This window comes from Zonotrichia leucophrys, unplaced genomic scaffold, assembly GCF_028769735.1.
Source record: "Zonotrichia leucophrys gambelii isolate GWCS_2022_RI unplaced genomic scaffold, RI_Zleu_2.0 Scaffold_114_145095, whole genome shotgun sequence".
Taxonomy (NCBI): Eukaryota; Metazoa; Chordata; class Aves; order Passeriformes; family Passerellidae; genus Zonotrichia; species Zonotrichia leucophrys.
Window position 1 is genome coordinate 76,774 of NW_026992319.1, and position 16,308 is coordinate 93,081.

At 52.5% G+C, this 16,308-nt stretch overlaps 2 protein-coding genes across 6 annotated transcripts in view; one reads left to right on the forward strand and one right to left on the reverse strand.

The window, feature by feature from the left end:
* The window catches only part of LOC135460868 (ribosome biogenesis protein bop1-like), a gene marked incomplete at its 3' end in the record, with an annotated part of 83,021 nt that extends 76,105 nt beyond the window's left edge, over window positions 1–6,916 (reverse strand). The window contains exons 1-2 of the mRNA XM_064737821.1: window positions 6,701–6,916; window positions 67–249 (exon numbers count right to left, since the gene is read on the reverse strand). Of these exons, the coding sequence (XP_064593891.1) occupies window positions 67–249; window positions 6,701–6,709 (192 nt within the window). The remainder of the gene's footprint in view (window positions 1–66; window positions 250–6,700) is intronic.
* A 1,143-nt stretch (window positions 6,917–8,059) lies between these two features.
* The window catches only part of HSF1 (heat shock transcription factor 1), a 58,699-nt gene continuing 50,450 nt past the window's right edge, over window positions 8,060–16,308 (forward strand). For 2 of the 5 annotated variants that reach the window (XM_064737825.1, XM_064737822.1), the window contains exons 1-2: window positions 8,061–8,356; window positions 12,150–12,258. In XM_064737825.1, coding sequence (XP_064593895.1) covers window positions 8,228–8,356; window positions 12,150–12,258 — 238 coding nt within the window. In that variant the 5' untranslated portion in view covers window positions 8,061–8,227. Of the gene's footprint in view, window positions 8,357–12,149; window positions 12,259–13,366; window positions 13,387–16,308 lie in introns of those variants that run through there. The other 3 variants (XM_064737823.1, XM_064737824.1, XM_064737827.1) reach the window with 3 other exon arrangements.

Here is a 16,308-nt window from a genome sequence, read left to right on the forward strand (position 1 = left end):
CGGGAATGTTCCGGAATGGGATTGGAGCCCCCCAAATCCAGGGCAGGATCACAGTCAGGCCCTCACCTGGGTCTGAGGAGCTGAGGGGCTCCCAGGGGCTTCTTCCTCATCGTCCTCCTCCTCTTCCTCCTCGTGCTCCTCCTCCTCCTCATTCCCAGAGGATTCGCTGTCGCTTCCCGAATCCTCCAGGCCGGAATAAACGCTCTCCTCGCTCTCTGAGAGCTCCTGGCTGCCTCCAGAGGGGCTGGGCTGCAAGGGACAGCAGGGCAGGGTGACAACGGGGACACAACGGGGACACCCCCACAATGCTGGACAACCCCCTCCTCAGTTTTTGGGGGCGCCCTCAGGAGCAGCCTGGACTTCACCAGGGGTGGATCAACCCTCAGGACAAAATCAGAGCCCTCAAAATTCCTGTGTCACTCTTAGGACGGGGTCAGAGCCCCCCCCAGTTACTGGGTCCCATCTCAGACCCAAACTGACCCCCCCAGTTACTGGGTCCCATCCCAGACCCAAACTGACCCCCCCAGTTACTGGGTCCCCTTTAGACCCAAACTGACCCCCCCAGTTACTGGGTCCCCTTTAGACCCAAACTGACCCCCCCAGTTACTGGGTCCCCTTTAGACCCAAACTGACCCCCCCAGTTACTGGGTCCCATCCCAGACCCAAACTGACCCCCCCAGTTACTGGGTCCCCTTTAGACCCAAACTGACCCCCCCCAGTTACTGGGTCCCATCCCAGACCCAAACTGACCCCCCCAGTTACTGGGTCCCATCCCAGACCCAAACTGACCCCCCCAGTTACTGGGTCCCATCCCAGACCCAAACTGACCCCCCCAGTTACTGGGTCCCCTTTAGACCCAAACTGACCCCCCCAGTTACTGGGTCCCATCCCAGACCCAAACTGACCCCCCCAGTTACTGGGTCCCATCCCAGACCCAAATGACCCCCCCCAGTTACTGGGTCCCCTTTAGACCCAAACTGACCCCCCCAGTTACTGGGTTCCCTTTAGACCCAAACTGACCCCCCCAGTTACTGGGTCCCCTTTAGACCCAAACTGACCCCCCCAGTTACTGGGTCCCCTTTAGACCCAAACTGACCCCCCCAGTTACTGGGTCCCATCCCAGACCCAAACTGACCCCCCCAGTTACTGGGTCCCATCCCAGACCCAAACTGACCCCCCCAGTTACTGGGTCCCATCCCAGACCCAAACTGACCCCCCCAGTTACTGGGTCCCATCCCAGACCCAAACTGACCCCCCCAGTTACTGGGTCCCATCCCAGACCCAAACTGACCCCCCCAGTTACTGGGTCCCATCTCAGACCCAAACTGACCCCCCCAGTTACTGGGTCCCCTTTAGACCCAAACTGACCCCCCCCAGTTACTGGGTCCCATCCCAGACCCAAACTGACCCCCCCAGTTACTGGGTCCCATCCCAGACCCAAACTGACCCCCCCAGTTACTGGGTCCCCTTTAGACCCAAACTGACCCCCCCAGTTACTGGGTCCCATCTCAGACCCAAACTGACCCCCCCAGTTACTGGGTCCCCTTTAGACCCAAACTGACCCCCCCAGTTACTGGGTCCCATCCCAGACCCAAACTGACCCCCCCAGTTACTGGGTCCCCTTTAGACCCAAACTGACCCCCCCCAGTTACTGGGTCCCCTTTAGACCCAAACTGACCCCCCCAGTTACTGGGTCCCCTTTAGACCCAAACTGACCCCCCCAGTTACTGGGTCCCATCCCAGACCCAAACTGACCCCCCCAGTTACTGGGTCCCATCTCAGACCCAAACTGACCCCCCCAGTTACTGGGTCCCATCCCAGACCCAAACTGACCCCCCCAGTTACTGGGTCCCCTTTAGACCCAAACTGACCCCCCCAGTTACTGGGTCCCATCTCAGACCCAAACTGACCCCCCCAGTTACTGGGTCCCCTTTAGACCCAAACTGACCCCCCCCAGTTACTGGGTCCCCTTTAGACCCAAACTGACCCCCCCAGTTACTGGGTCCCCTTTAGACCCAAACTGACCCCCCCAGTTACTGGGTCCCCTTTAGACCCAAACTGACCCCCCCAGTTACTGGGTCCCATCTCAGACCCAAACTGACCCCCCCAGTTACTGGGTCCCATCCCAGACCCAAACTGACCCCCCCAGTTACTGGGTCCCATCTCAGACCCAAACTGACCCCCCCCAGTTACTGGGTCCCATCCCAGACCCAAACTGACCCCCCCAGTTACTGGGTCCCCTTTAGACCCAAACTGACCCCCCCAGTTACTGGGTCCCATCTCAGACCCAAACTGACCCCCCCAGTTACTGGGTCCCATCCCAGACCCAAACTGACCCCCCCAGTTACTGGGTCCCCTTTAGACCCAAACTGACCCCCCCAGTTACTGGGTCCCATCCCAGACCCAAACTGACCCCCCCAGTTACTGGGTCCCATCCCAGACCCAAACTGACCCCCCCCAGTTACTGGGTCCCATCCCAGACCCAAACTGACCCCCCCAGTTACTGGGTCCCATCTCAGACCCAAACTGACCCCCCAGTTACTGGGTCCCATCTCAGACCCAAACTGACCCCCCCAGTTACTGGGTCCCATCTCAGACCCAAACTGACCCCCCCAGTTACTGGGTCCCCTTTAGACCCAAACTGACCCCCCCAGTTACTGGGTCCCATCCCACACTCAAACTGACCCCCCAGTTACTGGGTCCCCTTTAGACCCAAACCGACCCCCCCAGTTACTGGGTCCCATCCCAGACCCAAACTGACCCCCCCCAGTTACTGGGTCCCCTTTAGACCCAAACTGACCCCCCCAGTTACTGGGTCCCCTTTAGACCCAAACTGACCCCCCCAGTTACTGGGTCCCATCTCAGACCCAAACTGACCCCCCCAGTTACTGGGTCCCCTTTAGACCCAAACGGACCCCCCCAGTTACTGGGTCCCATCCCAGACCCAAACTGACCCCCCCAGTTACTGGGTCCCATCTCAGACCCAAACTGACCCCCCCCAGTTACTGGGTCCCATCTCAGACCCAAACTGACCCCCCCAGTTACTGGGTCCCCTTTAGACCCAAACGGACCCCCCCAGTTACTGGGTCCCATCCCAGACCCAAACTGACCCCCCCAGTTACTGGGTCCCCTTTAGACCCAAACTGACCCCCCAGTTACTGGGGCCCCTTTAGACCCAAACTGACCCCCCCAGTTACTGGGTCCCCTTTAGACCCAAACTGACCCCCCCAGTTACTGGGTCCCATCCCAGACCCAAACTGACCCCCCCAGTTACTGGGTCCCCTTTAGACCCAAACTGACCCCCCCAGTTACTGGGTCCCATCCCAGACCCAAACTGACCCCCCCAGTTACTGGGTCCCATCTCAGACCCAAACTGACCCCCCCCAGTTACTGGGTCCCATCTCAGACCCAAACTGACCCCCCCAGTTACTGGGTCCCCTTTAGACCCAAACGGACCCCCCCAGTTACTGGGTCCCATCCCAGACCCAAACTGACCCCCCCAGTTACTGGGTCCCCTTTAGACCCAAACTGACCCCCCCAGTTACTGGGTCCCCTTTAGACCCAAACTGACCCCCCAGTTACTGGGTCCCCTTTAGACCCAAACTGACCCCCCCAGTTACTGGGTCCCATCCCAGACCCAAACTGACCCCCCCAGTTACTGGGTCCCCTTTAGACCCAAACTGACCCCCCCCAGTTACTGGGTCCCATCCCAGACCCAAACTGACCCCCCCAGTTACTGGGTCCCCTTTAGACCCAAACTGACCCCCCCAGTTACTGGGTCCCATCCCAGACCCAAACTGACCCCCCCAGTTACTGGGTCCCATCCCAGACCCAAACTGACCCCCCCAGTTACTGGGTCCCATCTCAGACCCAAACTGACCCCCCCAGTTACTGGGTCCCATCCCAGACCCAAACTGACCCCCCCAGTTACTGGGTCCCATCTCAGACCCAAACTGACCCCCCCAGTTACTGGGTCCCCTTTAGACCCAAACTGACCCCCCCAGTTACTGGGTCCCATCTCAGACCCAAACTGACCCCCCCAGTTACTGGGTCCCATCTCAGACCCAAACTGACCCCCCAGTTACTGGGTCCCCTTTAGACCCAAACTGACCCCCCCAGTTACTGGGTCCCATCCCAGACCCAAACTGACCCCCCCAGTTACTGGGTCCCCTTTAGACCCAAACTGACCCCCCCAGTTACTGGGTCCCATCTCAGACCCAAACTGACCCCCCCAGTTACTGGGTCCCACCCCAGACCCAAACTGACCCCCCCAGTTACTGGGTCCCATCCCAGACCCAAACTGACCCCCCCAGTTACTGGGTCCCATCTCAGACCCAAACTGACCCCCCCAGTTACTGGGTCCCATCTCAGACCCAAACTGACCCCCCAGTTACTGGGTCCCCTTTAGACCAAACTGACCCCCCAGTTACTGGGTCCCCTTAAGACCCAAACTGACCCCCCCAGTTACTGGGTCCCATCTCAGACCCAAACTGACCCCCCCAGTTACTGGGTCCCCTTTAGACCCAAACTGACCCCCCCAGTTACTGGGTCCCATCCCAGACCCAAACTGACCCCCCAGTTACTGGGTCCCCTTTAGACCCAAACTGACCCCCCCAGTTACTGGGTCCCCTTAAGACCCAAACTGACCCCCCAGTTACTGTGGCCCCTAAAAACCACAGTGGACCCCCCCAAATGCTGGGTCCCCCACTCAGGACAAGGCCAGACCCCCCCCAATTATCGGGTGTCCCCTCAGAATCAGGACAGGGCTGGGTCCTTCCCTCAGGAGGGCCATGAGGGCATGGAGACCAGCCCAGACCCCTCCCCAAATTGCTGGGTTGCACTTCAGGAGAAGTCCAGGCCATGGAGACCAGGCTGGAGCCCCACAAGTTATGGGCTCCCCCTCACCAGAACGGGATCGGGTTCCTCCGCTCAGGAGACCGAACTCCCCTCACTGCTGGATTCCCCTCATGGAGACCAGGTCGGAACCCCCCCAATTATGGGGTCCCCCTCACCAGGGTGGGACCGGGTTCCTCCCCTCAGGAGGCCAAATCTCCCTCAGGGTTGGGTTTCCCCTTCACAGAGACCAGGCTGGGCCCCGCCATTCCTGGATCCCTCCATTCCCGGGTTCCCCGTCACAGAGGACAGACCGGATTCCCTCCATTTCCCGGTTCTCCCTCAATGGGACAGGTCCGGGTTCCCCCTCTAGAGGCCAAATCCCCTCTCAGTGTTGGGTTTCCCCCTCAGGGGGACCAGGCTGAACCCCACCATTCCCAGACCCTGCCATTCCCAAGCCAGACCCTCCCCAAATTGCTGGGTCCCCTCTCAGGACAAGGCAAAACCCCTCTTGCTGTCGGGTTCCCCCCCACAGGCACCAGGCCAGACCCCTCACATTTCCCGGTACCCCCTCACCAGGAGAGAGCTGGATCGTCCCCTCAAGAGGCCAAATCCCCCCTCAGTGTTGGGTTTCACCCTCACGGAGGCCAAAATGGACCTCACCATCCCTGGACCCCGCCATTCCCGGGTTCCCCCTCATGGAGACCAAGCCAGACCCTCCCCAAATTGCTGGGTCCTCCCTCAGCACTAGGCCAGACCTCCAATCAGTGCTGGGTTTCCCCTCACGGAGACCAAGCCAGACCCTCCCCAAATTGCTGGGTCCTCCCTCAGCACTAGGCCAGACCCCCAGTCAGTGCTGGGTTTCCCCTCATGGAGACCAGGCCGGACCCTCCCCATTTCCCGGTCCCCCTTTGTCAGGACAGAGCCAAGTCGCCCCCTCAAGAGGCCAAATCCCCCCTCAGTGTTGAGTTTCCCCCTCACAGAGACTAGAAAGGACCCCGCCATTCCCAGACCCCACCTTTCCCTGGTTACCCCTCACAGAGACCAGACTGGACTCCCCCAGTTTCCAGGTTGCCCCTCACTGGGACAGGTCTGGGTTCCCCCTCCAGAGGTCAAATACCTCCGTCAGTGAACAGGCGGGCTCTCCTCATCATGAAGCCGGACCCCCTAAAATTGCCAGGTCCCCCTTCAGGACAAGGCCAGACCCCCTGATGGAGACCAGACCAGAGCCTCCCAGTTATGGGGGATCTCCCTCACCAGGATGGGACCGGGTTCCCCATCAAGACCAGGCTAAATCCCCCTCACTGCTGGGTTTCCCCTCACAGAGACCAGGCTGGACCCCTCCATTCCCGGGTTCCCCCTCATGGAGACCAAGCCAGACCCTCCCCAAATTGCTGATTGCCCCCTCAGGACAAGGCAAAACCCCTCTCACTGCCAGGTTCCCCCTCACAGAGGCCAGATTGGACTCCCCCCATCTCCCGGTTCCCCCGTACCGGGACAGAGCCGGCTCTCCCCACCATGAAGCCAAACCCCCTTAAATTGCCGGGTCCTCTTTCAAGACCACGCCAGACCCCCTCATGGAGACGCGACCAGAGCCCTCAAATTATGGGGTCCCCCTCACCAGCACAGGACCGAGTCCCCTCCTCAAGATCAGGCCAAATCCCCTCCTCACTGCCGGGATTCCCCTTCACGGACACCAGGCCGGACCCCCCCCGCCATTTCCCCATTTCCCGTTCCCCCTTCACGGACACCAGGCCAGCCCCCTCCATCCCCGTTGCCATGCCAATGGCGAGTGTGTCCCCTCCTTTCCCGTTGCCATGACAACCCCGCGTGTCCCCCTGTTCCCCCTCCCCGGTCACCCCCGGACCTGCTCCATGGTGGCGGCTCCGCGTGCGCCGCCGAACACGTGGGCGCGGGTCACAGGGACGGCCACGCCCCCGCCCGCCGCGCTTCCGCCTTGTCTCGGCCCCGCGCAGCTCCCGAGGGAGGGGATTTTGCTCCTCGGCAGGGCGGGGTAAAGGGAACGAGAGATAATAACGGGAAAAGATAACGGGAAAAATAACGGGAAACGAGCGGCAGCGCGGGAAAATGCGAAAGCAAAGTGCGCATGCGCAGTGCCTACAGCCCCCCCCGGAGTCGCGCATGCGCGCTGGGGCAATGGTGGCAAAGGCGTGGCGAGGCCCAGAAAGGGGCGTGGTTTACACAAGGGGGCGTGGTCATAGGAACTCGAGGGCGTTCCCTGCGCGCAATGCCGCCAATGGGAAGGGGCGTGGTCAGACGGTAAAAAGGGCGCGTCCACACGAAGAGGACGGAGCCAGATCTCACTGGTTGCGTCCACTCCGTTAGGGGTGTCACCCTGTGAGATCCCCGCCCAGATATTGCCAAAAATGGCCAGAGGGCAGGGCCAGTTGTGTGGGGGCGTGACCATGTGAGCAGGAGGCGTGGCCAGGTGAGACGGGGTGTCCCTTCTCAGGGACTGACAGCAATGGAATGGGCGGGGCTTGGCGTGAGGGGTGTGGTCTGAGCCATCGGGGCGTTCCCATGCAGTAGCTACGCCCAAGCCATGCCAGGTATGGCCAGAGGGCGTGCCCTGTTGTGAGTGGGCGTGTCCCGACCATCAGGGGGCATTCCTGCGGTAAAACTCCACCTGCCAGCAAGGGAAAAGGGCACGTCCTACGCAGCAGTGGGCGTGGCCTGAATAATAAATGAACTGTTCCCATGTGATAGCCACGCCCATGTCTGGTAGGCGGTGGGCATGTTCTAATGGTAGTGGGCGTGTCCCTACATCCCTGGGTCCCATCCATCCTTCTCTTCCCCTATAGCCAGTGGGCATGGCCGGTGGAGCCAAAGCCACGCCCATCCCCTATCTGGAACACGTGGTGGGCGTGGTCACCGCGTGAGGGGGCGTCTCCATGAATGCAAGCTGCATCACTCAGTGGGCGTGTCCAGCAGCAATGCTCCTCCCATTTCTGTAACATGTAGTGGGCGTGGCTACCTCACAAGGGGGTGTGCCCTCGCTGCAAAGCCCCTATTTGCAACACGCAGTGAGCGTGGCTGCAAGCACAAGTGGGCGTGGTTCACGCCAAAATCCCGCCCCAGCACCAAAAATGCAATGGGCGTGGCTACGGCACAAGGGGGGTGTGTCTTTGCACGAAAGCCCCGCCCCGGGAGCAGTGGGAGTGTCCCGCCGCCGATGGGCGTGGCCACGCATGCGCCATCATGCGTCCGCTCACAACCGCCCCCCCCAAGATGGCGGCGGCCATGCCGCCTCCCGCCGCCGCTGCCTCTTCCTCCTCTCCCGGCCCTTCCCGCCTTTTTTAACGGCCTTGCTCCCCCCGGGACTTCCCCCGGGGCTTCCCCGAGCCCTTCCCGGCCCCACCGTGAGGGCGCGGCCATGGACGGGCCGGGCGCGGCGGCGGCGGCGGGCGCGGGGCCCGGTCCCAACAACGTTCCCGCCTTCCTCACCAAACTCTGGACGCTCGTGGAGGATCCCGACACCGACTCCCTGATCTGCTGGAGCCCCGTGAGTACCGGGAATGCGGGGAGGGATCCCCGGGAAGGCGGGGAGGGGCTCTCGACAAGGCCCGGCCCCGTTGGGGCCTGGCCTGGGCCCCGCGGCCCGCGCGGTTCCTGAGGGGAAATTCCCGCGGAAAAAAAAAAATCTCATTTTTCCCGCGAAAAATCTCCTTTTTCCGCGCTTTTCCGCCGCGGGAATGTGGGAGATAAGGAGGGAAATAAAAACGTCAACACGACGGGAAGGGCTGGAGCGACCTTTGGTGCGGGCTAACAGCGGGAGCCGCTAATTCGGGAATATTGAGTTTGGGATAATTTAGGGCAGGCCGGGAGGAATTTTTGGGATATGAAAGTGCTGAAAAAAGCTTGGAATATCGGGGATGTGCCGCTGGAAAAGGAGAATTCCAGGAGATCCCAAAACATTTTTTTGTTTTTTTTATTGGAGAGTTGGAGGGATGGGAAACAGGGAATGGTTTCCCATGGAAAATTGGGATTTGGGGATGGAATTCCCAGAGAATCCTCATCCCTGGGAGTATCCCTGGGATATCCTGAGATATCAGAAAGTTCTCTGCCCATGGAATGGGATGATCCTGAAAATTCCTTCCTGGCCAAAGAATTCCAGGATCCCATGGACAGCATTCCCTCTCCAGCATCCCAGGGCCACAATTCCATGGACAGAATCCCCGAGTCAGGATTGCAAGGCCAGAATTCCAATAGCAGGATCCCATGGACAGGAATCCATAGCCGGGATCCCTCTCCAGGATCATGGACAACATTCCATGGCCAGGATCCCTCTCCAGGATCATGGACAACATTCCATGGCCAGGATCCATCTCCAGGATCATGGACAACATTCCATGGCCAGGATCCATCTCCAGGATCATGGACAACATTCCATGGCCAGGATCCATCTCCAGGATCATGGACAACATTCCATGGCCAGGATCCATCTCCCGGATCATGGACAACATTCCATGGCCAGGATCCATCTCCAGGATCATGGACAACATTCCATGGCCAGGATCCCTCTCCAGGATCATGGACAACATTCCATGGCCAGGATCCATCTCCAGGATCTCAAGGCCACGATTCCCTGTCCAGGATCTCTCTTTCATGATCCCAAGGTCAGGATCCCATGGACAGGATTCTGAGTCCAGGATCCCAGGGTCCCTCTCTGGGATCCCTCTCCAGGATGTCAAGCCCAGGATCCCATGGAGAGGATTCCCTGTCCGGGATCCCTCTCCAGGATCCCTCAGTCAGGATTCCATGGCCAAGATCCCTCTCCAGGATCCCCCTCTGGGATCCCTTTCCAGGATCCCATGGACAGGATCCCAAGCCCAGGATCCCTTTCCAGGATCTCAAGTCCAGGATCCCATGGGCAGAATTCCATGGCCAAGATCCCTCTCCAGGATCCCTCAGTCAGGATTCCATGGCCAAGATCCCTCTCCAGGATCCCCCTGTGGGATCCGTCTCCAGGATCCCATGGACAGAATTCCATGGCCAAGATCCCTCTCCAGAATCCCTCAGTCAGGATTCCATGGCCAAGATCCTTCTCCAAGATCTCTCTCCAGGATCTCAAGCCCAGGATCCCCCTCTGGGATCCCTTTCCAGGATCCCATGGACAGGATCTCTCACCAGGATCCCTCAGTCAGGATTCCATGGCCAAGATCCCTCCCAAGCTCTCTCTCCAGGATCTCAAGCCCAGGATCCCCCTGTGGGATCCCTCTCCAGGATCCCATGGCCAAGATCCCTCTCCAGGATCCCAAGCCCAGGATCCCTCTCCAGGATCCCATGGCCAGGATCCCTCTCCAGGATCTCAAGCCCAGGATTCCCTGTCCAGGATCCCTCTCCAGGATTCCAAGGACAACATCCCATGGCCAGGATCCCAGGACTTCTCTCCAGGATCCCTCTCCAGGATCTTAAGGCCAGAATCCCATGGACAAGATCTCAAGGCCAGGATCCCTCTGCAGGATCCCTCCCCAGCATCCCAAGGCCAGGATCCCTCTCTGGGATTCCTCTCCAGGATCCCAAGGCCAGGATCCCATGGACAGAATTCCATGGCCAGGTTCCCATGGACCGAATTCCATGGCCAGCATTCTGTGACCAGGATCCCATGGACAGGATTCCATGGCCAGGTTCCCATGGCCAGGATCCCATGGACAGAATTCCATGGCCAGCATTCTGTGACCAGGATCCCATGGATAGAATTCCATGGACAGGTTCCCATGGACAGAATTCCATGGACAGAATTCCATGGCCAGGTTCCCATGGACAGGATCCCATGGACAGAATTCCATGGCCAGAATTCCATGGCCAGGTTCCCATGGACAGAATTCCATGGACAGGATCCCATGGACAGGATCCCATGGACAGAATTCCATGGACAGAATCCCATGGACAGAATTCCATGGCCAGGTTCCCATGGACAGGATTCCATGGACAGAATTCCATGGCCAGGTTCCCATGGACAGGATCCCATGGACAGAATTCCATGGCCAGGTTCCCATGGACCGAATTCCATGGCCAGCATTCTGTGACCAGGATCCCATGGACAGGATTCCATGGCCAGGTTCCCATGGACAGGATCCCATGGACAGGATTCCATGGCCAGGATCCCATGGACAGGATCCCATGGACAGAATTCCATGGCCAGGTTCCCATGGACAGGATTCCATGGACAGAATTCCATGGCCAGGTTCCTATGGACAGAATTCCATGGCCAGCATTCTGTGACCAGGATCCCATGGACAGGATCCCATGGACAGGATTCCAGGGCCAGGATCCCATGGGCAAGATTCCATGGACAGCATTTCATGGATGGGATCCCATGGACAGGATTCCAGGGCCAGGATCCCATGGACAGGATTCCATGGCCAGGTTCCCATGGACAGGATCCCATGGACAGGATTCCATGGCCAGGATCCCATGGACAGGATCCCATGGACAGAATTCCATGGCCAGCATTCTGTGACCAGGATCCCATGGACAGGATTCCTTGGCCATGATCCCTCTCCAAGATCCCATAAACAGGATTCCGAGGCCAGGATTTCATGGACAGGATCTCTCACCAGGATCCCTCTCCAGGCTCCCATGCATAGGATCTCAAGCCCAGGATCCCATGGACAGAATTCCATGGCCAAGATCCCTCTCCAGGATCTCAAGCCCAGGATCCCTCTCTGGGATCCATCTCCAGGATCCCATGGACAGAATTCCATGGCCAAGATCCCTCTCCAGGATCCCTCAGTCAGGATTCCATGGCCAGCATTCCATGGCCAGGATTCCTTTCCAGGATCCCATGGACAGGATCCCAAGCCCAGGATTCTATGGAGATCCCAGGAACTTTCCAGGGAATCCTGGAGATCCCAGGAACTTTCCAATGGGGAATCCTGGAGATCCCAGGGAATTCCAGGGAATCCTGGAGATCCCAGGGCCTTTCCAACGGGGAATCCTGGAGATCCCAGGAACTTTTCCAGGGATTTTCTGGGAGAGCTGTAGAGGGGGTTTGGGACGGGAAAAAAAAAAAAATCTCAAAATACTTCTCAAAAATTGCTAAAAAAATTCTAAAAAAAATCCTCAAAAAATTCTCAAAATTCCAGGGAATTATTTTAAAAAAAATCCCTAAAAATTCAAAAAAAAATCCATAAAATTTCCAAAAAATCTCTCAGAAATTCCCCAAAAATCCCCCCAAAATTCAGATTTTTTCCTATTTTTTTCCAAAAATTCTGATTTTTTTTCCTAATTTTTCCCAAAAATTCCAATTTTTCCCTAATTTTTCCCAAAATTCTGATTTTTCCCCCTTTCAGAGCGGGAGCAGCTTCCACGTGTTTGACCAGGGCCAGTTCTCCAAGGAGGTTCTGCCCAAGTACTTCAAGCACAACAACATGGCCAGCTTTGTCCGGCAGCTCAACATGTGTGAGTAAAATCCCTAAAATCCAGGAAAAATGGGAATTTGGGAATTCGGGAATTCATCTTGGCAGGTAGGGAAAATATGGGAGGGAAAAATGCAAAAAATCCGGGAAAAAATCAGTGAAAAATGAGAATAAATGGGGAAAAAAAGCAGGAAAAAATGGGGAAAATCTGGAAATAAATGGGAAAAAATGGGAAAAAATCAGTGAAAAAATGGGAATAAATGGGGAAAAAAAGCAGGAAAAAATGGGAAAAATCTGGAAATAAATGGGAAAAAATCAGTGAAAAAATGGGAATAAATGGGGAAAAAATGCAGGAAAAAATGGGAAAAATCAGAGAATAAATGGGGGAAAATGGGGAAAAATTCCCTTTTTATCTCACAAAAACTCTGGGAATAAATGGGAAAAAATCCATTAAAAAAATGCAAAAAATCCAGGGGAAAATGGAAAAAATTAGTGAAAAAATGGGAATAAATGGGGAAAAAATGCAGGAAAAAATGGGAAAAATCTGGGAATAAATCTGGGATTAAATGGGAAAAATACAGGGAAAAAATCCCATTTTTTTTCCCAGGAAAAATCCGGGAATAAATGGGGAAAAATGGGAAAAAATCTGGGATTAAATGGGGGAAAATGGGGAAAGAAATCAGGGAATAAATCTGGGAATAAATGGGAAAAAGTCTGGGAATAAATGGGAAAAAATACATGAAAAAAAATGCAAAAAATCCCTGAAAAATGAGCATAAATGGGGAATCAGCTTCGTCCGGCAGCTCAACATGTGTGAGTAAAATCCGGGAATTTTGGGAAATTTGGGAATGTTGGGAATGTTGGGAATTAGGTTTGGCAGGTAGGGAAAATATGGGAGGGAAAAATGCAAAAAATCGGGGAAAAATGGGAAAAAATGAGGAAAAAATCTGGAAATAAATGGGAAAAAATTCATGAAAAAAAAGCAAAATATCCGGAAAAAATCTGGGAATAAATGGGAAAAATACAGGGAAAAAATGGGAAAAAATTCATGAAAAAAATACAAAAAATCCGGGAAAAAATGGGAAAAAATTGGAAAAAAAACTTGGAATAAATGGGAATAAATGGAATTCTGGGAATTTGGGAATCAGCTTTGTCCGACAGCTCAACATGTGTGAGTAAAATCCGGGAATTTTGGGAAATTTGGGAATGTTGGGAATGTTGGGAATTGGATTTGGCAGGTAGGGAAAATAGGGGAGGGAAAAATGCAAAAAATCCGGGAAAAATTGCAGGAAAAAATGGGAAAAATCCAGAAATAAATGAGGGGAAAATCCAGAAAAAATGGGGAAAATCCAGAAATAAATGAGGGAAAGATGCAGAAAAAAATGGGGAAAATCCAGAAATAAATGAGGGAAATCCAGAAATAAATGAGGGAAAAATCCAGAAAAGAATTGGGAAAAGAGTCCAGAAATAAATGAGGGAAAGATGCAGAAAAAAATGGGGGAAATCCAGAAATAAATGAGGGAAAAATGGAGGAAAAAATGGGAAAAAAATTGGGAATAAATGGGAAAAAAATGGGGAAAATCTGTGAATAAATGGAGAAAAGTATGGAAATAAATGGCAAAAAAATCCTGGAATAAATGGGGAAAAATGCAGGAATAAATGGGGAAAAAATGCAGGAATAAATGGGAAAAATATGGGAATAAATGGCAAAGAAATTCAGGAATAAATGGGAAAAATATGGGAATAAATGGTAAAAAAATCCAGGAATAAGTGGGGAAAAAATATGGGAATAAATGGCAAAAAAATCCAGGAATAAATGGGAAAAAATATCCAGGAATGAATGGGAAAAATGTGGGGGAGAAATGGGAAAAAAAAAAAAGGGAAAAATCGGGAATAATGGAAAAATAACTGAGAATAATGGAATTCTGGGAATTTGGGAATCAGCTTCGTCCGGCAGCTCACATGTGTGAGTGAATTATTGGAAATTTGGGAATGTTGGGAATGTTGGAATTAGGTTTGACAGGTAGGTAAAATATGGGAGGGAAAAATGCAAAAAATCCGGGAAAAAATGGGAAAAAAAATCAGTGAAAAAATGGGAATAAATGGGAATAAATGGGGGAAAAATCTGCAAATAAATGGGGAAAAATGGGAAAAATGTGGGAAAAAATCTGGGAATAAATGGGGAAAAATGCAGGAATAAATGGGAAAAATCAGAGAATAAATGGGGGAAAATGGGGAAAAATTCCCTTTTTATCTCAGAAAAACTCTGGGAATAAATGGGAAAAAAATCCATTAAAAAAATGCAAAAAATCCGGGGAAAATGGAAAAAATTAGTGAAAAAATGGGAATAAATGGGGAAAAAATGCAGGAAAAAATGGGAAAAATTTGAGAATAAATCTGGGAGTAAATGGGAAAATCCGGGGAAAAAATCCATTTTTTTTCCAGGAAAAATCCGGGAATAAATGGGGAAAAATGGGAAAAAATCTGGGATTAAATGGGGGAAAATGGGGAAAGAAATCAGGGAATAAATCTGGGAATAAATGGGAAAAAATCTGGGAATAAATGGGGGAAAAAATACATGAAAAAAAAATGCAAAAAATCCCTGAAAAATGAGAATAAATGGGGAATCAGCTTCGTCAGACAGCTCAACATGTGTGAGTAAAATCTGGGAATTTTGGGAAATTTGGGAATGTTGGGAATGTTGGGAATTAGGTTTGGCAGGTAGGGAAAATAGGGGAGGGAAAAATGCAAAAAATCCGGGAAAAAATCAGTGAAAAATGAGAATAAAATGGGGGGAAATCCGGGAATAAATGGCAAAAAAAAAATGGAAAAAAATCTGGGAATAAAATGGAAAAAAATGGGAAAAAATGCAGGAATAAATGGGAAAAATATGGGAATAAATGGCAAAGAAATTCAGGAATAAATGGGAAAAATATGGGAATAAATGGTAAAAAAATCCAGGAATAAATGGGAAAAAAATATGGGAATAAATGGCAAAAAAATCCAGGAATGAATGGGAAAAATGTGGGGGAGAAATGGGAAAAAAAGGGAAAAAATCCGGGAATAAATGGAAAAAAACTGGGAATAAATGGAATTCTGGGAATTTGGGAATCAGCTTCGTCCGGCAGCTCCACATGTGTGAGTGAATTATTGAAAATTTGGGAATGTTGGGAATGTTGGGAATTGGATTTGGCAGGTAGGGAAAATATGGGAGGGAAAAATGCAAAAAATCCGGGAAAAAATCAGTGAAAAATGGGGAAAATACAGGGAAAAAATCCAATTTTTTCCCATAAAAACCCGGGAAAAAGTGGAGAAAAATCAGTGAAAAAATGGGAATAAATGGGGAAAAAATGCAGGAAAAAATGGGAAAAATCAGAGAATAAATGGGGGAAAATGGGGAAAAATTCCCTTTATATCTCACAAAAACTCTGGGAATAAATGGGAAAAAATCCATTAAAAAAATGCAAAAATCCGGGGAAAATGGAAAAAATCAGTGAAAAAATGGGAATAAATGGGGAAAAAATGCAGGAAAAAATGGGGAAAATTTGGGATTAAATGGGAAAAATACAGGGAAAAAATCCCATTTTTTTCCCAGGAAAAATCCGGGAATAAATGGGGAAAAATTGAAAAAAATCTGGATTAAATGGGGGAAAATGGGAAAGAAATCAGGGAATAAATCTGGAATAAATGGAAAAAGTCTGGGAATAAATGGGAAAAAATACATGAAAAAAAATGCAAAAAATCCCTGAAAAATGAGCATAAATGGGGAATCAGCTTCGTCCGGCAGCTCAACATGTGTGAGTAAAATCTGGGAATTTTGGGAAATTTGGGAATGTTGGGAATTAGGTTTGGCAGGTAGGTAAAATAGGGGAGGGAAAAATGCAAAAAATCCGGGAAAAAATGGGAAAAAATCAGTGAAAAAATGGAATAAATGGGGGAAAAATCTGCAAATAATTGGGAAAAAATGGGAAAAATTTGGGAAAAAATCTGGGAATAAATGGGAAAAATGCAGGAAAAAATGAGAAAAGTCTGGGAATAAATCTGGGAATAAAGGGGAAAAATACAGGGAAAAAAATCTGGAATAAATGGGAAA